The following is a 27170-nucleotide window of genomic DNA, read 5'->3' as shown; positions in this document are numbered from 1 at the left end:
TCATGGCCCTGCCTGCCCCTGCTGCAGTTCAGCCATCCCTGGCCACCCCAGGTCTCCCAGCAGGGCCACCCGCACCTGCCAGGGAACTTCCTTGCTGGCCCAGGGGGCCACCCCCTCCTGCCCATGCTCCGCTCGCTCCCGGCTCCATTTCTATTTCAGGAAGGTTCAAATAACCCCTTGGCCGGCTGCCGTGCTGGCCTGGGAGCAGCAGTGGGCGAGCAGGCTGGCGGCTGCCAGGCCAAGGGGACAAAGTGGCTCCGTCTGGCTCCTGGGGAACAGCTGGGCCCTGGCCCACGGCGGGGTGCAAGGAGCAAATCCCCTGTCCCCTGGTGCTACCCCAAGGCAGGGAGGAAGAGGCAGGGTGCTGAGGGCAGGCCAGCAGGGTTGGGGTGACAGGAGGACGCAGTGGCTGCCCAGGTCCCGGGTGGCCCTTACCCCACAGCGGTGCTGAGCCGGGCAGCCTGGCTCCAGCCTGGCCACCGCCGGGTGCTGGCAGCAGGGAAGGGAGCAGGCATCTCCACTTTCGGCAGCTATTTTCAGGCGCTGGAGAGAAGCCGAGGAGCGATGAGATTGTCACCAAGGAGACCGGAGAAACAGGGCCCAGCTCCGGGCAGCAGGGGGCTGCGGGGAGAGGGGAGGGAAGGGCTTTTTGCAAGCCCTAGGGCCCACGCCTGGGGTTCAGCACCTCCCCTGGCCCTAAGCGACTTGCCCAAGTGCCCAGCATCCCCTTGCCGTGCTGGGGGGGACATAAACCAAAACCGGCAAGGGACAGCTCTAGGGACCCAACCCTTCCTTCCCCTGCTGCAAGGCTGGGCTGCTCTGCCGCCCTTGGTTAACGATCTGCAGGAGGCCCCAGGACACGAGGCAGACCCCAGATCCCAGCAGCTACGCTGGCAGCCGCTCCTCGTGCAGGGGGGCACGTTTGCCTGCCGTAGGGCAGTAAGAATGACCCCCTAGGTCCAGGAAGGACGGGAACATGGGGGTGGTGGCACAAACCCTTCCCGTACCAGAGCCTGGCAAAGAGTGGGGAGAGCCGAGCTGCCCCACAGACCCAAATAGGTCAGGGAAACAGAGGCAGATGGATGCCAGGAGAGCAGCTGAGTGTTAAACTTTAATAGAAATCCTTGAGAAAGGAAGGTAAAATAAAGAGCCCAGGAGAAGAGCACCAACACGCAGACCCCACACGCATCCTGCAGGTCACCCGGGAGAGCCGACAGCCTTGAGAGGGTGCTACCTCTCTGGCAGCCCTACCATCCCCGGGACACACCGGAGCTTCGCTGGTATCCGTGGTCTCTCTGGAGCAGCGAGGCTGGGGGAGGGTAGGATGTTGGCACAGGCGTTCAGAACGAACAAAACGAGTCGGTTGAAAGTCCCAAGCCCTGCTCCTTCCAGAGGAGTGGGGTGGTGGCTGGGGACTTTTCTCCAGGGGCCAGGCTGCTGTGGGGCAGGAGCAGACTCTGCTCCCAGCGGCTCAGGACAAGAGCACTGAGACACAGGGGAGCAAAAGCTCAGCCCACGCTGGTCGGGAATGGGAAGGCCAGGCCGAGTCCAAGTTCAGCCACCTCCCACGCAGCAAAGAAATCACCACCACCACATCCGGCTTTAAGAGCAGCCTAGGACAAAGGCCAGACAAACCCCGCTTCCCCAGGCTTTGCCATTTGTCTAAAAACAGAAGTCACGCAGCTCTCCCCTTTGCCCAGTAAAACATCTCTCTCTTTAAAACAGTCCCACAAGCAAGTGTGCAGCGCAGGGGACTCCCACAGTCCTTGCTCTCCAGAGCCAGCTCGTCTCTTCCTTTGAGGTAGGTTGAGGTGTCCCCGGGGAGGGACAGCAGCTGCCTGGTCACACCACCAGGGCAGTGTCCGAGAGGCAGCCAGCAGGTTTCTGGTCAGCTCCGCCAGTGCACTTGTTGAGAGGTAAGCTCTGAGCAGGGCTGGCCTCCAGGCATCTCGTGAGGTCCTCACCAGCTGAAGGGAGGAGAGGGCTGCAGGAGAAAGGAGACCCCGCGCGGCTGAGGGAAAGGATCAAGAGCCATGGTGCAACATTCATCTGCAGTATCATTATACACAGAGATGGGGCTGCCAGGCTCACCCACTCAATCTGCCATCCCAGGCAGCACCACTCACCCCAACAGACATCCAAGACATTGATGGGACTTTAGGGTCACAGCTTGATCTCCCGGCCTGCACATAAACCCAGCTCCACCCTGGCCTGGGCACAGGAGCAGGGGTGCCATTTCCCTTAACACCAGAGACCAGGGGTGTGCCTGCCCTCCACTTCGGCTCACCCAGAAAAATCCCAGTCCTCCAGCTCTCCGCAGGAAGCTGTGGGGCCAGCAGCACCCATCTGGCAGCCCAGCTTTGCTCGAGGAAGCTGTCAGAGTGCAGCAAGACCCAGAGGCCTCGCTGCTCCCCCAGCCCCACACTGCGGCTGAGAGCCTGATGGCCACATCAGAGCCCACAGAAACAGCGTGGGTCCCTGTGGGGAACATCTTGTCAGCATGTCCTGACCATGACAACCCCAAATATCACCCAGTCTGTCTGTTCTGAGCCTCACTCCCATCTGAGCTAGGTGTAAAGTGTCCAGGAGACAGGCCCAGTTGCGTAGACATCATGCCAGCCGCACCAGTTGACTCTCCAGAGAGCGGAGGCCGGCTTCAGAGCCTGCAAGCCAACCTGTTCCTCTCCCCTTAAACAAAGCTCCTTTCCCTGCTGCCAGTTCTCTCTCAGGACACCAGTCCTAAAGCCACGCTTTGAACGTCACACACGTCGCAGCCAGTGCAAACTCACCCCAGTCTGCCCAGTTCCAGTTTGCTGAAGCCATTTGATTGAACACTGCTGTTCTGAAGGAAGAAAGACTTTGGCAACGACCACTGCAGGAGGAGAGATAGACAACCAAATGGCTATTTAAGTCGTGACAAAAATCCCTCAAGCCTGCTGCTCTCTGCCATAGGCTGCCCTAGCGCGCTCCAGCTTGAACTGCCTCACACTGCTGCGCCTCATCACTGCCACCAGCCTGTTCCCAGAATAGCAAACAGAGCAGCCTTTGCTCTCTGCTTAATGAATCCCTCTGCTGTAAGTGGGAGCAGAGCATCTCGAGGGCAAAAGAGTGGGTTTCTTTCACTGGATCAGCCTGCTGTTAAGGCACAGGAGCGACAGACGGAGATGGCTCCCTTGAGGAGAGGAACAAAGGACAGGCCAGGTGCCAAATATGTAGGGCTGTGCCCAGTGCACCCAAGAATATTCCGATGCAAAATACTTGCAGATCTGATATACTGGGTGGACTTCACGTTGGCAGGAAAGGGAGAAGCGTGAGTTTTTCCAGGCTCCTGGAGGCCTTGGCAGAGGGGGAAGAAGAGGGCAAACAGGCAGGGCAGGAGCCAAAGGATGCAGAACAAGCAGGCTGTCTGCCCAGGCAAACAACCACCTCTCCCTAGCTTACCCACAGCCATACGCACCGTCTGGGCCAAATCTGTCCCTGCCCCAGTGTGGTACCCTTTGACACACCACTTCTTCAGCAGCTCCAGACCTGGGAAGCGACAGAAAAGACAAGAAGTGAGAACGAACAAGTTTGCAGAGAGTTCAGCCTTCCCAGCTTGGCGCACGCAAATATGCTGCACGGAGTGAACTAACCATGCAGTACACGCTATGCAATAACTACTTGAACACGTGCCTGAGCCCCAGCAAACACGGGGTAAACCAAGGGCATTCACCCTTTGTACAAGCAAACACCAGCGAGCGCCAGCACATAGGCTGCCACAGCGCCTGCCTTCCTCCCAGGGAGCCAGATGCACCGTGCAGCAGGCTCAGCCGAGCAGGGAAACTGGGGCAACACAGGATTTGCCAAATTAGACCAGACTGGCTGTCCCCCTGGGCCCGGTGCCTGCCAAAGGCAGCACCTGATTTAGGCTGCACCGGTGAAAGTTCCTACAGCGCAAATGTAGAGCAGCTTTGCTGTCACCGGCCCCTTTCCCAGAGGAGGGCAGCTCGGGCAGCCTCCTCCTTGCACAGCACCAGTCAGCTGCAGCAACCCAGCGCATCGTCTCCTCCCTGCACGGATCCGGCCAGAGCATGATGTGGGCTGAGACCTGGTCTCCATCCCCGACAGAGGGTGAGGCTGGCACGGACCGAGCTCACCAGTGGTTCTTCCAGCCACACATGAGATGTGCTGCTCTGGAGCACAGGGAGGTCACCTTGAAGCAGAGCCATGTGTCCGACTGCGCTGAACTTGCTCCACTTCCTCCAAGGCCTCCTGCTAGCTGTCCTCACTACAGCCAAGTTCCCTGCTCTCTGCTAACCCTGAAATCTTGAGAAATCCAGGACTTCTCCCTTCCTGTTTTCTTTTTTAAGAGCCTTAGAGCACGAGCTAAGGTGCCTTGAGATTTAAGAACCAGCAGAGCAATGGCCAGGAACCTGATGCTGTCCAGCTGGGGTTACTGTGGTTTGCTATACGATACCAGCCCTGGCTATAGGAGGAATCCTTGCTGTCCTCCTCTGCTCCAGGTCAACTGCTGAAGTGACCTTTCAGCAAGCCCCAGGACCTTGGAAAAAAACCCCATGTGTTGGGGGTTGAGAGGAGCAGGGCAGCTCGGCAGCCCTGCCCCGGCTCTGTGCACCAGCCCGGGCTTTGCACCTTGCTAGCCAGAGAGAGAGGAGGGCTGTGTGGAACACACGGGAAGCTGCCAGGGAGAGGCTGGGTTTTGCTTGGAGGTGAAGAGCAACAAGCAGGTAGAGCTTGCTGGGCTGCTCTGGGGAAGCTGGAGCACTGAGCCAAGACCCCGGCCTCAGCAGCAAAGTTCAGGGCAGCACTTCAGTGCAGACGATGACAGGATCTTTCTTCCAGCTGACAGAAGAGCATCCAGCAAAGGTATTAGCGAGGCAAAGGACGACAAATGCTGACAGCGCAGCTGGAGAGGGCTATGAGGTTACTGTCTGTCTGTGAAAGACTGTTACCGACCCCTTTGATATTTGCTTTAACACCAGTGAAAAGTGACAAAAGCTTTTTTTTTTTTTGTCCTCTACATGACAGCCAGGCTGGAAGCACACATACGGTCACCTCAGCAGAGGGCCGGCTCCTGCAGAAGCCTCTCCAGCTAGATCAGATACTGGATGGAAAGCCCTGAGCCACAGTCTCTTTCTTTTCATGTTCTCTAACCCCTCACACTAAAGCTCACTGGTTCTCTCTCCTAAATAGCCTGTACTGCTGCCCTGATAGAGGCAGCCTTGGGTGAGAAGGAGTTGGTCCAGCCCAGCTATGCCTCATTAAAGAATGTTTTTTATTAAAATACAGAGTTTTGTCCTGGAAAGGTGGAAATGATAGCTAGATTTCTAGTGTTTAGGAAAAAATCCTCTGTGTGCTTGCTGACAGTTTTTCATCAATTAGAAGGCAATAGGAGATGAGGGAATAGGCCAAATTTTTCCTTCACTTCACAGATCCCCTGGAAGGAGTAAAGCCCAGAGACTCCAGCTGTTTCTTCCTCAAAAGAGGGCAAAGGAACACAGTAAGAGGCTATAGGTCGAAGGCAGAATCCCAGCCTGCTCCAGCCCCAGGGCACCTAGAAGTGCTGGTGCTGCATTTACCAGAGCAGCCAGCACCTCTGATCAGCTTTTCAGGTGACAAACTCAGAATAAGCTTTTCATGATATGCGAAGCAGTCTGGGAGGGTAACACGTTTCCTCTGGCTACTGTGCCGGCAGGCAGCTCCCCCTCAACATGCACAGCTCAGAAGTCGCCCACGGCCGCCGGCAGGCAGCCTGCCTGACTCAGGTGGCCGTGCCAGGCTCTCAGATGGCAGTTACCTTTATGTTTATTCAAGTGGTATTTGAGCTCCCACTGGGTCACCAGGATGTTGAAGTAACGAGGCTGCTCGAAGAAGCGCAGGTACCGCATGGAGATGTGCGTGGGGAACACCCGCTCGAACTGCCCACGCCGGGAATACTCGTCCTCTGTCTCCACCAGGATGCGAACATCATCTGGGGTGAGGATGTCCAAGACAGAAGAATAAAAATCCTGCAGATAAGAGCAACCCAGGGTCAGGGAGAAGTGAACTCCGTTTTGTCGATTCCCCTTCCCACCTCCCCACTCCTCAAACCCTCTCAGGCCTCCATGCATCTGAGATCTCTGGGACACAGATCATGTGGAAAATGAAGAAATCTAGGCTCAGTGGTGACATCAACACTGCACAGAGCTGAGGAGATCCCCAGTTCTGCAGCCCAACTTCTCTTACTGATGCTGCCAGGTGGCACACAAGGCAGGCGTCGCTGATAACCAGCACAGGGTCAGCAGGCAAAGGCTACGAGAGCTGTGCAGAGACACGAAGAGGAACAGGCAGTGCTCAGACCCTGTTTGGTGATGGGTGGGTAACATGACGCTCAGCACGTGCCTGTTTTAATGCAAAGATGAGCCAGTGCAGCAGTGGCTTAAGCAAACTCAATTTATTTCTCACCAGCTATCTTACAACCCACTGGAGCCCAAGTGCTCCTCATCATCCGTCTGTCCCCACAGAGGCAGAGGGGTACAATTGGGAGAGACACGAGGGATAGAAATGTGGGACTAGTTGGGAGAGTGGCTTGGCAGGATGGCACAAGTATCAGAGGAGATTGTGTCATACCTGGTCGGGTGTCTTCTGTGTCAAGTAATAGGCTTTCTTCATCTTCGCTGCTACGAAAGGCTCAGGTGCTGGCTTGGGCTTCTCCTTCAAAGTACTGCCCAGACTGAGGACACAAGGAGGCAGTAGAGCATTTAAGCGGAGAAGACAAAGTCCTGTCATGGCAGAAAGGCTCCCAGCAACTCCTCTGAGAGCGGTGACACCCTCAGGAAGATGCCATGGAGGAGAGAACGCTTTCGCCAAGGATTTCACTGGTTCCGAGATCAGTGATGCACCCACAGCCTTGTGCATCAGCAGAGAACCCAGGAAGGACGTGGGCAGGGGAACAGAGAGGACCCTGCGAGCTCCTCACTAAGGCATTTTGGCATTCCTTGATCCAAAAGGTGAGCCATCACCTCACGCCCACATAGGATGCAAGAGGGCCAAAGACACACTGCGACCTGATTTGCAGCACTCGAAGCCTGGTGGGATCTCGTGTTTACACCCTGCTTGGAATGCAGCTTCCTAACTGTAACCAGAGGGCTGGGGGTATGAGTACTCAGTACTGGTATTGTGCAAGGAAGGAGAGAACTCTTAGATCAAAAACTTCCTCCCGCAACACTCAAGAACTCTCAAGACTCGAATTCAGCTCCAGTTCCACATGCCATGGGAAATGCTGGCCTTTTGTGCAATCTGACCAGTAACCATCTAAACTATTCAAAGCACCCAGATGAATCCTTTGGGGATGCCAGAGTCTGGGAGATACTTGTCCAACATCTTTTAACACTTGTACCAGCACAGCTAATTTGTTCTGCTGCTGCAAAAATAATTAATTACGTGCAGATCCAAACAGGAAGAGCAGAGCGCCTCAAGGCTGTGCTGCGTGGTGCTTGGGGAACATACAGATCTACTGGAATTATGCCCACATGCAAAAAAGCCCTTCATATCCTTCCCAGGGCAGGAGATTGGTTAAGCAACTTGCCCCTGGATGCAGGAACTCTGGTAATGCATCATCTGAACCATGTTAAGGATCTGCTTAATCCCCTGCAGGTCCCTCTGAGGACACCTGCCCTTCAGCACCTCCGTCACAAGCCGCAAACGAGAGTGTGATCAAAGCACCGCAGATGAGCTGGCGAGTGCTCCCTGGCTGGAACGGGCCCACGCTCCAAGCTTCTCCCTTTGCTGAAGGCACAGGGCAGGCGGAGGGCAAGAGTCCTGTCTTTTGGCGTGCCCATACATCACTGCATGCTGGTGCTCATCCCAGCAAGCTGCTCCTTCAGTGACATACAGCCAGCAATTGCTCTGCTACAGGGAACAGGACTAATCTCCTCCCCACTGTCAGGTTTGAAACCAGTATAAGCCCGAGCTGTGGTGAAACACAGAAGGAGCAGGTGCCTGGGTGGACACATGCCAAGGAATTAGTCTTATGCTAGAAACAGTCATGTTACCTGCAAGGTAAGACTGTACACGCTCCTATCCATAGGTCTACAGCCTCTGACACCTGCAGTCCTGCCTAAGGAACAGACCACTTCAGCCTTTGCAAAACAGCTCAAGGCAGCAGCTCGTCAGCCCCAGGGTAGAGGGTAAGAGGATCTGGCCCCAACACAGCCAACCGGCCCTCCAAGCAAACGGACAGGCAGGGTGGCTCAGCATCATGTTAGCTCTGGCAGGAGGAAAGACGAGAGACCATGACTCGGCTAACTGCAGAGCAAGCACAAATTATGCCGGCCTCACTGCCAGCTATGCAGAGAGGGCTTAAATCCTTCTGCCTTGAAGAGACTGCAGGAACCAGATACCCAGGCAATGATGCAAGTCCCTCAGACCCACAGCTGAAAGGGCCAGCAAGCACAGGCTCTCAACACCACAGACACAAGCATTTGCTGGGCTGCAAGCAGCCCCCAGATGGAATCCCCCAAGAGGAAAGCCTGCCTCTCTGACAGAGAAGGGGGCTGACCTGCAGGTAGAGCCGCTGCTTGTCTGTGGCCTCGAGGCCATGCTGTCCGTGCTGGGCAGAACGAAACCGGCAAGGTTGAGGAGGTCCCGGATCATCTGGCCCTTGATGCTCACATCCAGCGGGGAGTTGGAGTGGAGGCTGCAGGGAGGAAGCGTCACAGCAGTCTGAGTGCTAGAATGGAGATGCCGAGCCCCACAGCCCCAAGATCACTCCCTGGGTTCATACTGACGGGGATACAAAACCCAGCCTGCCCCCTGCCTCATCACAGACAGCCATGAGACACCGAGCAAAAAATCCTGACAACAGCTCTTTGAACGGGGGGTCCCCACCAGAAACGTTTCATTTCTCCACCTCTTTTCAGATTTGCTGGAAACCAGCAAATCCATCCTCAGAGCCCTGTGTGGGACCACAGCTCTGTATCCAGCTCACGCCCATCCAGTCTTGCAGGCAGGAGAGGCCGTGCCCAGGTACGCTGCAGCTCCCAGCCCTGCCTGTGCAGCCGACACGGCTGTGCAGTCAGCAAGCAAGGAAGAGTGCACGAGGCAGCGGAGCCGCTGATCACTTCTGCCCACACAAAGAAGAAATCTCTGCCATCACCCGTTCCCTACATGACACATCCCTCCTTGGCCTTCCTTTTTTAACGTGCTCTTCCCTGGCTCTAGCTGGAGCATGCCCAGCGAGGCTTTCCGAGCTGCGGATGGATGCTGCTTTCGCAGACAGGGAGGACTTTGATTCCTGCAATCTGGAGAGGGAGGCTTCAAAGCCCACAGTCTTTCAGCACAGGGTGCAGGGGACATCACAAGCCAAATTCATTTTGTGGTAAAAGAGAGGCCATTATCCACTCTGCTGTGGCTCAGAACCTGCTTTACCTTGGAGAAATGTTGACCTCTAAGATCCAGGGCTTGAGGTTTTCATCCAGCATGATATCAAACCCAAACAGCTCATGGCAACAAGACGGCCGCCGCACGTACATCTTCACCAGGCTGTTCACGTAGGGCTCCGATCTGCAAGCCAAGGAAAAAACACTTGATCCCAACAGTCAGACAGCAGAGCTCTGGCTGTTCACAGCACACGCTGCCGGTTCTGAGAGCATAGGCAGCCACATGGTGCAGGAGCGGGTGGGCTGAGAGACCGACGCAGGCCTGTGAGCCACTGCTGCTGCACTGCGTATGGATCCAGCACTGCACCCTGAGCATCCCTGCTCTTACCGGGCAGGATCCATCTCTGAACACAAGATTCATCCTGCACCAGGGGACTTTTCTTCTCAGGGGAGTGGGTGGCAAGGTGGGCAGAGCATCGGCTACGCCGCACCCTCCCGGCCTCCCCCGCCGCACTGCAGGCAGACCCAGGAAACGTAAGGTCTATTTACCCATGGCAGCTACTGCAGCATGAACATAAGTAACAAGATGAAAGGAAGGATCCAGAGACAAATACTGAAGCCAACAGCAGTGGTGGCATTTAGATTAAGAGCAAAAGGACCGGGCTGAGAGGGGATTGGAGAGCCAGAGGGGCCAGGCTGCACCCCACAGCCAGGCACAGAGCGAGGGGTGCCAGGACTTACGCAATGATAGTTTTGATAACGATGTCCTTAATCTTCTCCCAGATGGCCTCGCTATTAACTCCCTTCTGGGTCAGGTAACTCCAGAGAGCTTTGAGTGCCCTGGGAGACAGAAAGCAAAGGAGGTAGCTCTGTAGCTTCTTGCTGCCCAGCCCTGCTAGAGGAGAGAATGCAGCAGAGGGGGTCTCAACAAAGCTCTTCCCTAGCACAGCTATCCCTCTGCCATCCTCAAACCCCTCAGTTTCTGATTGCTGCCCTACCCAGCCCGGCCCCTGGTCTTGTAGGCCCAAACTACTAGGAACATAAATCTGTCACAGACTTGTCCCAGCACAGAGTAATAGGTCCCAAATTAGCTCATAAGCAAGGTATGTCAGGCCCAGATCTTCTCTTCCCTCCCCCTCTGTGTCCTCAGCAAACCTCCCTTTCCTGCAGGCCTTCCCCCGCAGCACTGCAAAGCAGCTCAGCAGGAATCCAGCAAGACCCCTGTAAATCTTTTAGCTAGAGCCATTTCACTGAGGCTTCGGGGGTGGAGAAAAGTGTTTGAAAAACGTGGATAACAAGATGGTAGAGGGGAGCATCTCTGCTTTTATAGGAGCTTCCCACACCACAACAAGTGCTGCAAGCTACCCTGACACTGAGCCAAGGATGCTCAGATGTTGCTCAAGTGAGACCGTGTGGCTAATGGCCAGGAATCCAAAGGTCACGCTTCCTGCATACGCGGTGGAGTGGATTACAGCCACCCTCATCTTTAACGTGGGAGCAGACAGCTTTGACTTGCATGGCGGTACCGAAAACCCACACAATCCCATCCCAATGGGATTTCAGCCACTGGGGCACAGCAGACCCTTCTCATAGTCCTAGTGGAGGAACAGACCACTGCGCAGCAGGTCCAGGTCTGAGAAGGCAATCCTACCACAGCAAAACACCTTCTGCAGCTCCCTTTGAAGTGAAATAGTCCTGCCCAGACCCATGAATTGAGAACTCTATCCTGCACTATTTTTAAAAGAGTTCAGACACAGCTGTGGAATCAGAGACAAGTGCCTGGGTCCTTGGATCAGTCCACCCATGGGACAGCAGGGAACAGGAACCCATGCAAGACTGCAGCCCTCCTCTCAAAGGCCTAGAAATGGCACCACTGCCCCGGCTCACGCCAAGTAGCACAGAAATTATCAGTTTTGCACCAGGACTGTCCCTTTCTCTGCCTCCACAGGGAAGTCAAGAGTGAGATGGGTAGAAGCTCCCATCTAGCCAATGTAAGCATCACAATTACCCATTCAAGTTCTAACAGCAAAAAATCAGATTCTGCTTTAACCACATCCCATCGCCCCCGCAATAGGGCAGGGGGATGAATGAGCACAGATGAGAGCAGTGTTGGAGGCAGGGAATGGCACAGACACAGGCAGGATTAACAGCAACCACAGCCCAAGCAGCAGTGGACAGGATGAGTCACAAACCAGGGAGTCCAGATTCCACCAACACTAACCCATGCTAAAATCACTCTGCTCCTCCAGTTTCCTCAAGCAGGAGCAGACAACACAGGAAGCACCTTCAAGTTTTGGGTAGGAATACTGAAAAAAGGCTGACTTAACAGGGAATAGAAAGAGCTGCTCTGTGCCCTAAAAGCACCACCTACCATTTGTGTCCCTGACAAGCAGTCTCATCCGAGTTGGACTTGTACTCCGTGTTCTTCTTGTTCACGCTATAGTTGGTCAAGTGCACAAACTTGTTGCTGAGGCTTTTCATTGAGGAGGAGTACCTGGAGGAGGCAACAGGAGCACAAGCAGTCTCAGCTTGAACTGGCTGCCCACAGGCCCACGGGGCAGGAAGAAACTCTGTTCTCATGTCAGACCACTCTTGGCCACCCACCAGCCCTGCTGCCTCCCTTTCCCAGGCTGCCTGGAGCTTTCTATCCCCATGGGCCCAGAGCTGATGGGACAAAGCATGAGACACAGAGTAGGCTGCCTTGGGGCAGTGGGATGCAATCCCCCCTCTCACAGCATGTCCTTAAGAAAAGAACACAGCAAAAGCACTGATGGAACTGCAGCAGTCCCAGGCAACACAGTCAAAACTGGAAGAAACATCTCGGTTCCTGGTATGCCAGCTCTCACGCAGTATAAGGCACAGACAGCACATTTCAAGAACCGCTTTACACCGAGCTGATCTTGCCTTGGCAAAGGTGGATGAACAAAGCATCCTCTCACATTCCCTCTCAACACTGTCACCTGCAGTGACCGTGTGTGTTTCCAGACTGCTTCTTAAGCAAGCAAGCTACAGCTGTAAGCATCGCTGCATGCAGGATGACTCCATCGTGCCCCAGTGAGGCAGGCACCACGGCCACACACGCCTCAGTGCTAAGGCAGCCCCTCAGCACCGCTTTCCTGCACAACCTACTTGCAGCTAGCAAAGCGAACCAATCCATCCTTGAACATGTAGACCCTGAGGGGATCATAGCAAGTGACGTAAACGTAGATCCTCAGGTCAAACTTCTTCCCGCCAATGAGGTAGGGTTTGTGCAGATACCTGCAGAGGGAAGCAAGCACCGGGGGAGGGTTACGATTTCCCTGCGCAGGAACATCTCTAGCCCCTGCCTCAGAAGGCTTGGCAAAACCAGGGATCAATGCAGAAGCCCTTTTTTGCACAGCACTTTCAAGTTAAGTGCACCACAGTCAAAATGAGAGAGTAAAAAGCGCTCCCATGCACAGGGAGACCCTGCAGCACATAAGCAGTATTTCCTTCTGCTCAGTTCCATTTTGAAGAGATTTTCTTTTCCTGGCTCTAAGGCACAGTAGCTTTTCCACACCCACAAGAGTGATCACAATATTCGGGAACATCCAAGACATGCAGTAGGCCACAGATGGTTTGGCTCAGTGAGCTGAAACAGTTGGGAAATTTTCACCGAAATCGTTTCATTATTCACCCCAGAAGTTCACAATTTTCCACAGAAAAGCTTATCACTTTGCACAGGAAGTGGACAGGGAGAACAAACAAGCCAGCACAGCAATTCTCTGTCTGCCAGGCACTGGGCAGTTTTCCTGCCCTCAAAAGAACCTTCCCAGAAAGCAGCCTCAAACCAAGATGAGCTATTCCATTTTTCCGCAGAAGGGGAAGGAGATTCTGAAAATCCTGTTATTTCAACAAAACTCTCTGACTAACATCCACACACACAGAGGCTCTTACTGACTCATTTTGACTTGGATAAGAACATCTGGCAAGCACAGCTGCAGCTGACAGGCCCAGACTTCCAGCAGCATCATTACACCCAGGGAGTTGAGAAGAGAAGTTTCCAGATGCAAATCAGGTGCTTCTGCTCTGCCACATAGTGGCAGTGGCCCAGACCTGGCCAGAGACACTAGGCACTAGGAGGTCCCAGGCTGTGGGTCAACCTCGCTTTCATTCACTCACCTCTGTACCAGCAGCGGTCTCCTTTTGGGGAGCTGGCTCCATTTGTGGATGACCTGGATACCAATGCCTCTTGCTGATGCTGGCTGCAAAACACAAACAAGAAGGGCTCAGATCTTCTGAGCAGCTACAACGGGACAGAGGATTGAGCTCTGCTTTCTGCTTACTGGTTTCACAATCCATTTCTGCCGGCTTGCTCCTTCCTCCCACGCTTTCCTGAGTAATTTGATGTCCTGGGGCAGGATGAAGGACTGGGGGAAGAAGTTAAATTCTTTCTTCCCACAGCGAGCCTGCATCTTCAACAGGTTGCGCCACAGACGGTCCTTTCTCCCAATTTGAAATGAACCGGGGAAGTGGTTTAGCTGGAAAGGAACCCAGATGCTGTGAGATCTCTCTGCTTCCCCACCACCCTGCCCACCAGACACATCCATTCTGAACACAGAGCAGGGTAATGCTCTTTGCTTCCTCCCAGGATTGCACCAAGACAGGACCCACCTGCTCCTGAACCTACTCCACCTGTTCCATCAGAGGAAGGACTGCTTTAAGCAACAATGACTGAATTTAGTCACGCTCACAAGTGAACACAGCTTGGCTACCGCCTGAGACTGTACAAGAGCCACCCTCCCAGCGGGGATGCTCGCCCAGCTGTGCCTGTCTGTTGGGCTCATCTCCCAGCACAGGGATGCCAGATGCCATGCTCTGGAAGGGACACTGCAGGGACAGCCTGCGCAGCAAACACCTGGCCCTGAAGAGAGGGGCATCCAAACTGCTCCCAACACGTTCTCCATGCACGTGAAGAAGGTCAGCCCAAAACATCCCCTACCTTCTGGTGCTCCCTGATGGCTCTGAAGCTGGAGGATTTCATGTGGTGGCCCCAGCAACCCAGCCAGTCATTGCTTTCTGCAGGAAAACCAGAAAAGTTCATGACTGAGTACTCTGCCACCCAGAACACCCTCTCAATCCACCAGCACCCCACCTCCTGGGGCTAGCAGAAGCCTGCCAGGAACGTTGCACAGCAACAGCACAAAGCACTCATACTGGCTACTGCGAAGCTGCCAAAACAGGGCTGTGAGTGGGATCCAGTTAACCAGGTGGGTCATACCCTTGCAAACATGATTGTTGGAAGGATCTGGACAGACACAGGGTCAAAGGAGTGGTTTTAATCCCCCAGCACCCTGACTTCCCTGCTTTACTGTGGGTGAATGAAGCAGGTGGCCAATCAGTCCTGCACTGCAGAGAGTCATGCAGGATTGCAAGACTTCCTATGTCTTGCTCTGCCCTGTGTGTCCCATTACAGCCCCAAAATGGTCTGTGCAGAGGTCTCCTGATATGCACAGGGGCCCCTAAGTACTGCTGGGAGATCATACTCCAGGGTATGGATCACAGCAGCAAATGCTCAGTGCTTCCCCAGCCCCAGACCTCTCCTACACGTATCTTCAGCAACAAGATCCCAATCCTGAGAGCTCTCTGGCTACGGTCAGAGAGGATGGCTTGTTCCTCAGCACATGTGGAGAAGGGACAGCGGTGCTGGGGTTGGCACCAGATGAGCGCCAGCCTCCTTAGAGTGGCAGCACCATCTAGAGGCACAGCTCAATAAAGCCAGAGCACAGCTATGCTGCCCCACACACTGCCTCAGCTCCTGACAAACCAGGAGTAAGTCCTTGTGGTCCATGCCAGGAACAAGCAAAGAGGGAGATCAGGCCCTGTCAGGACCCACAGAGCTCGGATACTGTGGGTCAGGCAGGCAGAAACAGGAACCCAGCATCCCGCAGTGCCGAGCACGTATCGCTTCTGCCCTGCTCTTCGCAGGCAGTCTGCCTTCTCGTACCCACGGGCTGGAAGCAAGCGTGGACACGACACGTCGGGTGCTGCCTGCCTCCCACAACTTACTTTTGCTGACCCTGAAGTGGGACCTGACAACGGTTTGCTTCACTATATTCGGCGTGACTGTGCACATTTTCCATCGCAGCAGCTTCCTCTGCTCCCAAGGCAGCTTTTCCACTAGGAAGGCAAAAAGATAAGGACAGAAGAAAAACAAACAACACACCAAGATTTTCTACAGTGGCACCCATGGAGATCCTTACGGTTTGCTGTGCAGGCACCAGGCCTGCAGAGGAGGGTACGTAGCCCCTTTTGTAGAACTAGCATGGAGCAGAAGACTCCACGGCTGCAGAGGAGATCCAAGACGCTGGAACATTTGGTGGCAGCCTGACTCATGCTCCAGGCTGTGGGAGCAGCTGCCAATTTCCTCCAGCCCTTTGGATCTCACAGTGGTGCTGGGTCTCATCATGGGAGGGGTGAAATGGAGCCGCTGGCGGCCAGCTCCTGGCTGTGCACTGGCACCTCTGCTCGCTAGTAACGGGCTGGCCGCTCTCACACTGCACGGCAACAGAGCCCGGCTCACCTCTCTCATCCCGAGTGCTGAAGTAGATGGTTGGAGGCACATTAGGGAATAAACTGCAGACAAGAGCTGGTTTGAGCACTTTCTCCTGAGCCTCAGAGGGCTGGGCCAGGCACTCGATGCAGTTCCTAGGAGAGATGAAGCAGCAGGCGGTTGGCTAAAAGTGAAAAGGAGCACAGGGAGGAAGGGGGAAGCCAGAAGGAGCCTTGATCCTGGTATTAGGAGTTTGCATCATTTCAATGTGTTGCAAGCAATTGGCGCTAGGGTCAGTAACCCAGTCTGCAGCAATGAGGGGGTGAGCTTGTAATGGACGCATATGCCAAGTGGTGTAACCCCCGTGGGTTTTGTGTTTTGCCAGGGCAAGGGGTGGAGTTTGTTACATGATAAACCCTACAACAAGGGGTGGAGGCTGTAATGCACATATGATTCAGCTGTTGTAACCCTTTGGGTTTTGGTGTGTTGCAGGGAAGAGGGCTGGAGTTTTACAGACTGTACGTACCTCTTCTTACCACAGCAATCCTTAACACCTAGGAGGAAGGGTAGAATTTCTAACATATCTACTAAGGTTGTGATGATGCTAAAAGTAGGGTTTGTAATGAACATATATTCAAATATATGCCACTGCAGCCAGTGGAAGAAGCCACACCAGAGCAATCCACTAAGGAACAAAGAGCAGCAAAAGAAAAAGAACCACAATACATTGACCCCAATCTCCTGGGCCATCCCTCGCCTTGCTGAAGGGACTGAGTGTAGCCTGCAGCAAGGGGGTTGGAGACTAGGACAGGGGAAGAAGAGGCATTTTCCCTAAGTCCTTGTGTATATATATTTTTTTTTTAACAATTTACCAGAATCGGTAATTAAAAGTTTGTTAATTGGCAATAAATTGTATTGATTAACATTCCCTGGCACAAAACTGGTTTTGCCCACAACAGACTGAAGGCAGGAGATGGCTGCAAAGGCTTCGAGGCCAGCCCAGTGCACAGCCCGCACAGAGAAGGGGCCAACATCCCTCCCTCCCTCCCTGCCACAGTAACTGCCCCCAGCAGCCAACCAGACATGTCCTGCCAGAAACAACTGCTGGTCCAATTTATGTCACCTCTACAGGACTTTCAAGCCATGTCCTGCAGCACCCTGAGGTTCAACTCTTGCTTGCAGGAAGCCTTCCTTGCCTCCCAGGTGAGTTATGGCTGATGGAAAGCAGCAAGCTGTCGGGCAGACAGCAAAGCCTGAGGCAGCCCTGGTGTAAGAGGCAGCGCAGCTGCAAGGACCAGGTCCTGTTGCTGGATGGGCAAGAACAGGTCCCACAAAGGTCTGCCAGGAGTCACAGAGGCAGGGCTCAGATGACCACAGGCTGACTAAACACACACCACACACCCCCCCCGAGAAACTTCCTTCCAAAAGCTAAAGAAAAACCCAGGCTCCAGGACCTGTTTCTAGGATGCAATGCTGAGACACAAGATCCCAAGGAGCTTTTGCAATCTCTGGCCCAGGACACCCCCATGCTTAATTCATCTGCAAGGCACTAACACTGCAAGAGCACAATTTAATCCAGTAAACCTAACCCAGCAACTGGCAGTGGCAGTGAAATTAAGACCCCTGTTTTGCTGTGTTGAATGTACCCTCAGCACTTTGCAGGCTGCTGTCTGTAGCAAGAGAGGTAGCTTTGGTCTGCAAGGTAGCAAGGAAGCTCATTTTGGTTGGGAAGTCTATTGCTATCTTCTCTCCACTCCCCCACATGCTACTACTCTCCTCTGTCACCAGGAAAGGCAAAGATGGACAAGTCTGGACAAAGATGCCAAGTTCAATGCACTATTTACAGCTACTAACCTGGATACAAGAGCCACAGAGCTGCTAGATGACATGCCAGCAACAGAGGAAGCATCCGAGTCACCTGCAGGAGGGGACAGACTCAAGTTTTGTATCCATGGGGAGTGAAAGCACACAGAGTTAGGAAGGGAAGAGAGAAAACAAATGCTCCAGAGGACAGACCCTTCCCAGCTGCCCCGAATCCTTGGATCCTGGGTTTTGCCCACTAATTGGTGGCAGAAAAGGCAGGGCAGGGTGTGGAGCTGACAGCCCTGCACAGAGAAGAGATGGGTAAGTTTTGGAGCAGGACAGTGGTGAACCCTAGCTTGCTCCCCAAACGAACCCATGCAGTGTCTCCTTCCTGCTACATTGCTTTTCGGTTCAGCACAATCTCTAGATCATACTGAAATGACAGCATGAATGTAAGACACGAGGGCAGCTCTACTCACCCCCAGCTCCCAGACAGCCCCCACACTCCCCACTCGATGCACGGAGCACAGCCCTCCCCAGAGAACCAGCACTCACTGTCTTCGTCCTCCTCCTGACTGCAGCTCTCGTCCAGGCCATCAAGAAGTTCTTCCTCCGCTTCGTCCTGGGGATGGCTCAGCTCCAGCGGAGGCTGCTCAGCAGTGACACTGGGACAAAGGACATCACATCAGAAGGAATGGCATGTGCTTTCTGAGGCCAAAAAACCCAGAAGCCCATGAGGCAGCAAGAGATAACGTGGGCAGGGGAATGACAGCACTGCCCTCCCCGGTGCTGATGTATAAGCACTCATCCCAAGCTAGCAAGATAGAGAGAGGCCCCAGGGCACCCTGAGAAGGAACATTTTCCAGAGCAGCCAGAAAGAAAGAGGCACAATGACACACTTTCCCAAGAGGAGAGCAGGAGCTCCGCGTCCTTGCACCCTCCCTGTCCTGCATCAGCTCCGCGCTCCTCTAAGAACCCATGTCTCTGCCCAGGAAAGCCTTGCTGGACCTGGCTCAACAGCAGGCTTCACCCAACAGACGTGCAGAGCCTGCCACAGCAGGCAGGGCCTCATGACTGTGCAGGGAGTGAGCCAGCAATGCTACAAAGCAGTTCCACAAAGCTGTGGCTGAAGGAGAAGGTGGAAGGGCTCAGAGCCACCCCGAATGCCTACATCAAGATGGGGGTGGCAGGAAGGCTCCCCCCACACCAGGATGCTGCAGATGGGTTTTGCTCAGGGACGCAGCCCATAGTTATCCTTACGGCCACCCCCGTAGTGCCCACAGGGCATCCTCTCCCAAAGACACAATGGCCAGCCCAGGCCGGCCCACCCAGCCCGCCACGGCCTCCCTCCTCCTCCTCCTGGCTCTACTTACTCAAGCTTTCCTGGGAGCACAGCCTGGGCCCATTTCTCCTCTTTCTCCAGTTGGATTGTGGACATCCGAGTCGCCACTTCAGAGACGGCAGCGAGGTGCGGAGGCTCCGGTCTCGCCACCCGGTCCCCGCCACGCAGGCTCAGCATGTTCACGAGCTGGCAGCTGGTGCCGTGGTCGGGAGAGCCAGCGCGCGAGGCTGAGAGATGGACACCGACACGCTTTGTGCAGACAGCAGCACCATCGGTGCCTACAAGGCTCGAGTCACCGTTAAGGCAATGGCTACCCAGCTCCACATTCAGAGGAGCGATGGTTTCTTTCGGGGTGAGCTGCGCTGCCATGTGCCGCCCCCACCTGCAGTTCCAGTTGGACAGGCTGCCCACATTCGTAAGGCCAGAGCTTCCAACTTCGTGTCCAAAGCCGTTGTATGTGGCAGTCTGTCCGGCTAGCTGCTGCACAGCCTCCGTGAGGCTGATCTCTGGCTCCTTCTCTTTCAAGCTGTGCACTCTCCTCTCAGCGTCCTCCCACGAGAACCGGTCCTTCCTGAGGATCGCACTGCTGGGCACAAGGGTCAGGGAAGGGACCGCAGTTTGTTCCAACACAAGGTTGCTGCTTTTCACTGCTCTGTTGACCAGGCTGCTGGGGGAGCTGTCTCCATCGTCCCCAGAGTGGGGCCACGAGGTGGCAGCGAAGCTGTGGGTGTTTTTCACCTTCTTGATCTCCAGTGACTGCAGCAAAGGCACTTTAGCACTGCTTGGCCCTAGGAAGGAGTTGTTATTGAGCACTGGTCTACAGGAGCTAGAAGCCTGCTGACCTGAGCTGAGGGCAGAGCCTTTGACCCCAGTCCCAGAGTGCTCCTCCACCAGCACAGGCAGCAGGCAGGGCTCCATCAGTAAGGAAGACATCACCCTTCCCGTGGCAGAGCTGGTGTCCGGAGTGCTTCGGAAAGGGAACCTGTAGGGCTTGGGTCTGAGGCAGGAGCGTCGGTAGAGCAGAGAGCTCCCACCCGGGTCGAGGCAGGGCTGGGCCAAGGGCAGGCTCGGGAGGGCGTCTTCACTGGGCTGTGCGTGGCATAGGGATGGTGGGCACAAGAAGCAGGACTGCTGCAGAGGGATCCCTGAGGGCAGCAGGCTGCGATCCTGGAAAGCACTCACATACTTTGTCTCTAAATTCCAGATGGGTTTTGCCTGCTGCTGAGCAAGGTGCCAGGCCTGTTGTGGCTGAGGTCTCTTTGCCGGAAGGGTGCCTGACTGGAGCCTGATGCTCTTCTCCTGTTTGGGGCCGAGATTAGCACATTCTGGTCCTGCAGAGGCCATGTAGAGCCATAGCACATGAGGCACAAGGGAGTCTGTCATCTACAGCAGCATCTTTGCTGGCCTGAAAGAAGACAACAGCATGAAAAGTGCTGTTATCCCAGCAAAGCACCTGGCCCAGTGCCCCACGAGGGGAGCAGGGCGAGCTGCTTTCCCTGCAGGATGAAAACGCACGTCTCCATCTGCTGACTTCCCCGAGAGTCTCCTGAGACCAAGTCAAAGGAAGAGCTAGTGTCTCACATGAAACCAGAAGATGTGAAGGTGCAACTTAGAGAGGGCCCTAGGAAAAGCAGCATCCACAAGAAAGCTTGTTCCCTGCAAAGGCGCAGAGGTGCCTGGCTGCCAGGCAGGGCCACAGGGCAGTAGCCAGCAGCCCTGTGTAAGGAGAGGCCACCTGCCTTGGACCTGGCATGGCAGATGGAGCCCACTCCCAAGTGGAGGTCTGCATCTCCAAACTGCAGCGTGTGCTCCACTATCAGCTCTCCTGACTCCATTACGAGCCCCAAAGCGTCTACTTCTTTTTCTTCTCCCCATTCCTTAAAGCTTCAGCTCCCAAGGTCACACAACTAAGCAAGAACCTCAGTCCTTGCTTTAAAAGGAACATGTTTCTCACTTTTGTAACCCCATGGAAAAGCTCAGCAAGGGCTGAGGGCATCCTAAAGATCTCAGGACTGAGAAGGCAGCAAGGGGCAAACGCAGGGCTGTTCTAACATCAGCACCTCGGTTTCCAGCAGAGACTGGCAGTACAGCACACCCATTCCTCCCATTGCAGTCCTACAGAAAAGTCTGTTGCAAGAAGCAACCGGCAGACCACAGAACTGCAGACGTAGGTGTCCTGAATCCTCCTAAAACAAACTATTGCACCACGCCTGTAAGATACTCTCACCTGGGGAGAAAGGAAAGAGAAAACAAACAAGTGCCAGGTATTTGCCTTGCTTTAACACATGCCTGGAGGGCCCCTGGATACAGCTGCAATAGGAATTTGTATCCCAAGCAGGCTGGCTGGCTGGCTTGCTCTTCCACCTTCCAGCTCTCACAAGCTTGCATATTTAAAAAAAAAGAAAAAAGTAAAAAAAGAAGGGTAAGCAGAGCATCAATCATCACCCTTAGTTTTCTTGTGATACACATACACGCTCCTTTCTCACCTGAAAATCAAGCCTTGGCTGCAGCAGTTAAAGTGCAGGTAGGAGACCCCAGGGTTGCTCTGTAGCACCATGACAGCGGCTCACACCCACCCCAGGGCTGGGTCAGACAGCCCTACACCCCACACAGACCTACACCCACCAGACCTTCTCAACCTGTGAATCAGGCCCCAGCCTCCAGCGCACATCAGGTCATCAGCATCTCAACCAGAGGCTGTACGAGGTGGGAATGTTCCACACAGGTTCCCATAGGAGCTATAGGTCCTCAAGGAAAGCTGCTGCCCCGCCATGCTCTGCAAGGAATTATGGAAGGGGTCAGGTCTGCTCAATGCCCATGGCTGCACTGCTCCTGAGCACTTGTACAGTCAGCTGAGCACTCCTGATGAGGAGCGGGGTCGCTGTACCCCTCTCGGAGCTGCAGCCCAGAGGGGCTCCGAGCCCCGGGGAAGGGTATCCCACGTACCGCACCGTACACAACTGAGCTGCACCACACTATCCGATCGCTACCTGATCCGTGCCCAGCAGCAAACCTGGCTGTGTTGTGACATTCACAGCGATTAACACAGAGCAAAGAGGCTGTGGCTCAGATGCCGCCACCCGTCCAGCTCAAGTTTCCCCCAGTAAACAAGTGAGCGAAGCTCAGCTTCTGCACACCATCCCCCTAGATGCACACAGGCCAAAAGCATGCCCGCACCACAAAGTGACCCTAGCGCCCCAGCAAACGTACACATGAAAAAGCAAAATGAGAATACAAGTAGGTGAATGAAAGCGTCCCCAACGTCCCTGCCTAGAGGGGACTGTCATTGCAGCATCACCGCACGCTGCCAGCTTGGCCACCGCCTGTGCTCTCACCCGGCTGTGAATGACCTTGCAAAACCAGCCTGCAGTGAAAGCCACCTGTGCCTCATCTCCACCCGGCTTTACAGCTATCAGTGGGTCATCCTGCTATAAAAATAAAAGTGATTTGGCCTAATGAAGCTGTAACAAGGGACATGAGTCCTACAGCCGGCTTAGACACAGGCGTGAGTATGCCAGCGGAAGCCCTGTGTAACCCTGCTCTGGAGTAAGTGACAATGGTGGCACAGACGTGGCCAGCACAGGCACGGGGGTACAGGTGACACCACCAGCAGCCACAGCTGCCAGGGTGGAGTCTGGCCATGGCACAGCCTTAGCCACCACCGCCTGCTCGGCCAGGGCTGGTTCCCAGCCCCGCAGTGGCAGAGGGAGAACATGCTGAGCTTGGCCCTCTCCAGAGGGGTTTTGCTATGGAGCCGCAGAAGCAGCTGGGCCAGCACGAGGCAGGGATGCCCTGGAAGCAGCAGCGCCTTTCATTCAGCTTCCAGGCGAGGACCGTGTCAGCCAACGGCTAGTAACCACCGCTGTTTCCCTGTGGAGACACCGGAGCTCAGAGTTAGGGGCAGGAAGGATGAAAGGAAGAATCTGCTTCTGCACAAGGCAGGTCAGGATGCATCCAGGCTGGCAGCACTGGCTTATGCTGCCTGTCCTTCCACCCGCTCGCACTCCTGTCCCACCTGCTACATGCCAACACAGCCACCTCTGACGTCTGCCTGCAAACCAGCTCCTGTCCCCCCTGCAAGGACAGCTCAGCAAAGCAGCTGCTGAACATCCAGGAGAACCGTCGAAGACAGAGGCACCTTCACATGCCAGGATGTGGGCACAACAGGACAGCAGCGGCCATGAACCACGTCACCCGCCCCAAGGTAAATCCCTGCTGGTTACTAGTCAGGGAAGTTTCCCCACTCTGTTTAACTCAGTCAGAGTTTTGGGGTGAAGGAAGGTCACAGCTTGATGCAATCCCTAGCTCTGCCAAGCCAACCCTATGGCAAAGGAGCAGGATTCCATTCTCCTGCTCACAACAGCAATAAAACCACACTTGGAAATTTTATTGTAGAAACATGAGCTGGGAAAAGCCCAGGGTGAACTGGCTGGGCTGGAAGTCAAATCCAAACATCATTACTAGTAATTAATGGATTTTGGCTTGGACTAACTGACACACAATATAGAGGCCAAAGTTGTCACTGTTGGAGTGACTGTACAGCTGCGCTCGCTTACAATCACTCCGCTAACACCTTTTATTACCGCACCGCCTGCTCGCAAGCTTCGGGACGTCAGTTGGGGCGCTGCCGCAGCCTTCACCAACGTCACGTCCCAGGCACGCAGGGGCCACCACGCGCCCCAGCCCGTGCGCACCCCACCAAGCGTCAGCAGAAGTCCCTTCCGCCAGCCCCAGCCTCCCTGCGGCGTGTGCTCCTCCAACGGCAGCGCGGCAGCTCCTCACGGACCCGTTTCTAACAGGAAAAGACAAGACCATCAGAGCCTGGGTATGCACATCATCCCTCCAGCATGTCAGTTTGGCTGGGAAGGTTATTTCAAAAGCAGCTGTGGTGACACGCTTAAAATAACAAGAGCTTGCAAATGTATGAGCTGCAAGCTGACCTGACAATGTGCTGTCAGCCTCACGCAGCCCGAAGTCAGAAGGTGGAGGGGGAGGCAGACAACTGTGATTTGCTTTGTTTTCTATACCATTGCAGGGTGCAATTTCTCTTCTTTATGATTAGAAAAGATAACATCTTTTTCTAAATGAGACCTGAGTTCACACCAAGTGCCTCACTTGACGTTCTGGGGTTTCTGATTAAAGCTTGAACAAGCGTGTTAACAATGACACAAAATAAACAGCTTTTACAGCTTTTTTCCAAAATAAAGCTTTGTACCCCTTCAAAAAAAATAAAAAGCTTTCAAAATCAAGGGCATTGATCTGAAACCAACTGACCGAGAGTGCCTAAAGCTGCTCTTACACCTGGGAGCTAGGTACTAACTCTTGTGCTTCAACAGCACGGAAACAACCCTCACCTCAGCTCCAGGAAAAAAGCAGCCTCGAGCGCAGTGACACACCGAGACAAAGCAGCACCCAAGGCTGCCCACAAGTTCAAGCTGAAGAGCAGAGGGTCCTGCTGGCCGTGAGAAGTTGTCCATGAGGACAAGACAGCTCAGAGGTAGCTCGGCCACCACAGCAATGCCAGCAGCCCGGGGATCAGCAGCCTGACATGCTGCTTTGCCACGCAGTTAAGTGTCGCTGCTCCCTCTCAGCTCCAGCATCATCTTGCAGAACCACGTTTTGGGTGCAAAACCAGAGGCACAGGATGACAACCAGTTTCTCTTCTAACCAAGACACCAGCTTTTTGCTTGGCCACTGAGGTCAAAAAAAAAAAAAAAGATACCAGTGAGAAACCACCCACTGTGGGGATGCATCAGCAAATTCCACCTGCATCCCGGGATTACATTTGTGCCCAGGGTTTGCGCTGGGGCTAGGCATTTCAGTTCAATGGCTGCGGCGCTGGACTCACTCCACACTGAACAGAGAAGGCAGGAGAAGTGCACGGCTGCCCAAAACGATCGCTTAACTAAGCAGAGCGCTGCCTTGCAAGAAAAGCAGAGCAGCTTCAGTGCACACTTGCGTTCCCAAGGTGGCGGGGAGGGCGGCAGGCCCTACGGGTGGTGGAGCACCAGACCAAGCCACGGGAGGGATGGAATCCAGCTGCTGCCTCGCTCTGCGCCTCCGCAAACGCCTCCCTCCGTGCGCACACGGGCTGGGCTGGGGACTGAAGGCTCACGCGTTCGAGTGTGCAGCGGTGGCGCTCAGGGCACCGGAGCGCAGTGTCAGACGAGGTGAGGGATTCCAGCATGGTTCGGCAGAAAATCCAGGGCTATGGCTTTGCCGTGGAGAGAGCGCCCTGGGGACACCTAAAATAAAGGGCTGGCTCAGCACTCACCCCGGGCAGGGTGACCTGGCTGTGACCACGCCAAAGGGCGAAAGGTCCAGAGCATGGATATTAGCTTTTCCACCCTGACAGAGTCCCCAGGCCACCAAAGGAGAACGGCCACACAGTGACAGCAGGCCACACAGCTCCGTGTTTCCCCAGCAGCGAAGCTGGGAAGCCTCTACCCTTGCTCCCGTCCTCGATTCGTACTTTCTCATCGTGTGGGCTACGGAAGCAGTTATATCGCAGCACAAACTAGAGCAGGGAAACAAGTCTGGGTTAAGAGCAACCAGCTAAAGCTCGGGGTGTTTTACAGCCTTTCAGCGAGGAGGTCTAAACCCTCTTCCTGCAGATCCGAGCAGTAAAGCGCAGCAGGGACAGCATTCTCAACCGAGCTTCACAATGGGAGAAAAAGTAGAGGAGAATTACGCAGTGACACCTGGGGAGAGCTTGGCCACAAGTGCAGGAACCGACATGCAGTCGGCACAGCTCGGTCTGGTTTTAGGCAGCTCGGCCACACTCTCAGCCTTTGGCAGAGAAATAAAATAAAGGTGGAAGACTTGGGGTGAGCGTGACAAATATAAAATATCAACACATAGCAAGGAGACAAGAACTACCCAATTAATTCAAAACACATCAATTCTTTGTCCGTTCTCTTTTTTTTTATACTTTTTTTCTGAAACATATCTGGAACTGGAATAAAAACTCCCAGATCTGTCCTTCAGTCTGTGATGAGGACCCTTCCATGTCTTGACTGGGGTGGGAAAGATTCCTCTGGAGGTACTGCAACCACCTCACCCCACAGAGTGGTCTCCCGGAACCCGGGAGTGGAGCAGAGAGAGATTCAAGTTGGGAAGAAGCCACCAAATACTCCCAGACTTGCTGCATGGGAGGAACCCAGGAAATGCCAAGGAATGGCACCCAGCCAGGCCAGTATGGCAGCCAAAGCCCCTGACCTGCATCGGTGACACAACATCTCCACGCAGGCATCATTACGTGGGGACAGTGGCATTTGGCCCCATCAGCGTCCTCCTCACAATGCGATCCCTGCTATGCTGCGAAGGGCCCCAGGCGTGACCAAAGAGCGTGAGGGGCCGATCTGTCACGAACAAAGTTTGCCTAATGCAAAACTTAAGGACAGCAGCAAGAGAGCAATGCAAGGACAGACAAATGCCACTATCCACTGGGTACAACTGCTAAGAGTAAAAGAAAAATTGTTAGATAAAACTGTAGTCAGACGAACAATGTGCTATTAATTCCGCCAAACTAGGAGCCACTAGATGTCACAAGCCCACTCAGTGAGGAGTACACAACAATGAGAAAGAGAAGCCGCATCACAACGAGTCATGCAGGGAGTGTTTTGCTGTGGAGCTGAACTCTGCCTCCCACATGATATCCACAGCCCGGCTAGAGACAGCAGACTGGCACAGCACTACAGGGCTTCCCTCCCTCCTGCACCCCTCATTCCCAGCCAGGACCCTGGAGGCATTCAGGAGACACTCTGGGCTTGCCTCAACTCTTCTCGCAGCTCTGCCATTCACCTTTCAGACCCATTGGCTCACTTTTACGACACCAGAGCAGCCCAGCCAAGACTCTGGTGGAAGGATTAGCAGCCGTGCCGTCCCAGTGGCCCACTCGGGACTGGTCAAGCCCAGCTCCATCCTCACTGCTGCTCCAAGTGCCATCAGAGAGGCTTGCTGGGGCCGTGGCTCTCTGGGGAGCCACCTCTGCTTCCTCCCGGGTGCTCGCCTCGGGAACATGCTCTGGTTCTCCTCTCTTCAGGCGAAAGTCTTTGAGGCCAAAAGTGCTACTGAGACGCTCCGTCCCGACCCAGAAGTGCTGGCCCGGACACTGACCCCAGCACGTCCCGCCGCTGAGCATCCCTGTGCCTCC

At 54.6% G+C, this 27170-nt stretch overlaps 1 protein-coding gene across 3 annotated transcripts; it reads right to left on the bottom strand.

The window, feature by feature from the left end:
• Positions 1–1092: 1092 nt before the first annotated feature.
• TTLL4 (tubulin tyrosine ligase like 4) lies at positions 1093–20409 on the bottom strand. Of its 3 annotated transcripts, none has more exons than XM_086465877.1 (19): positions 19239–20409; positions 19047–19157; positions 18229–18338; positions 17725–17788; positions 15901–16025; positions 15387–15497; positions 14320–14396; positions 13664–13858; positions 13500–13582; positions 12489–12617; positions 11731–11853; positions 10101–10199; positions 9409–9543; positions 8540–8677; positions 6610–6712; positions 5798–6008; positions 3458–3528; positions 2790–2872; positions 1093–2011 (listed from the first exon to the last, which is right to left on the bottom strand). In XM_086465877.1, the coding sequence occupies exons 1-19, from the start codon at positions 20396–20398 to the stop codon at positions 1843–1845; spliced, it is 3297 nt and encodes a 1098-aa protein (XP_086322003.1). In that variant the 5' UTR covers positions 20399–20409; the 3' UTR covers positions 1093–1842. The 3 variants fall into 3 exon arrangements, with proteins under 3 accessions (XP_086322003.1, XP_086322004.1, XP_086322002.1); XM_086465878.1 differs by having other exon boundaries at positions 1093–1984; positions 19047–19980; positions 20080–20409; XM_086465876.1 differs by having other exon boundaries at positions 1093–1984; positions 19047–20409.
• Positions 20410–27170: the final 6761 nt, after the last annotated feature.

The sequence above is a fragment of the Leptosomus discolor genome, chromosome 5 (genome assembly GCF_034619465.1).
Source record: "Leptosomus discolor isolate bLepDis1 chromosome 5, bLepDis1.hap2, whole genome shotgun sequence".
Lineage (NCBI taxonomy): Eukaryota > Metazoa > Chordata > Aves > Leptosomiformes > Leptosomidae > Leptosomus > Leptosomus discolor.
The sequence above is the reverse complement of the archived record's forward strand: the minus strand, read 5'-3'. Positions and strand labels throughout refer to the sequence as shown.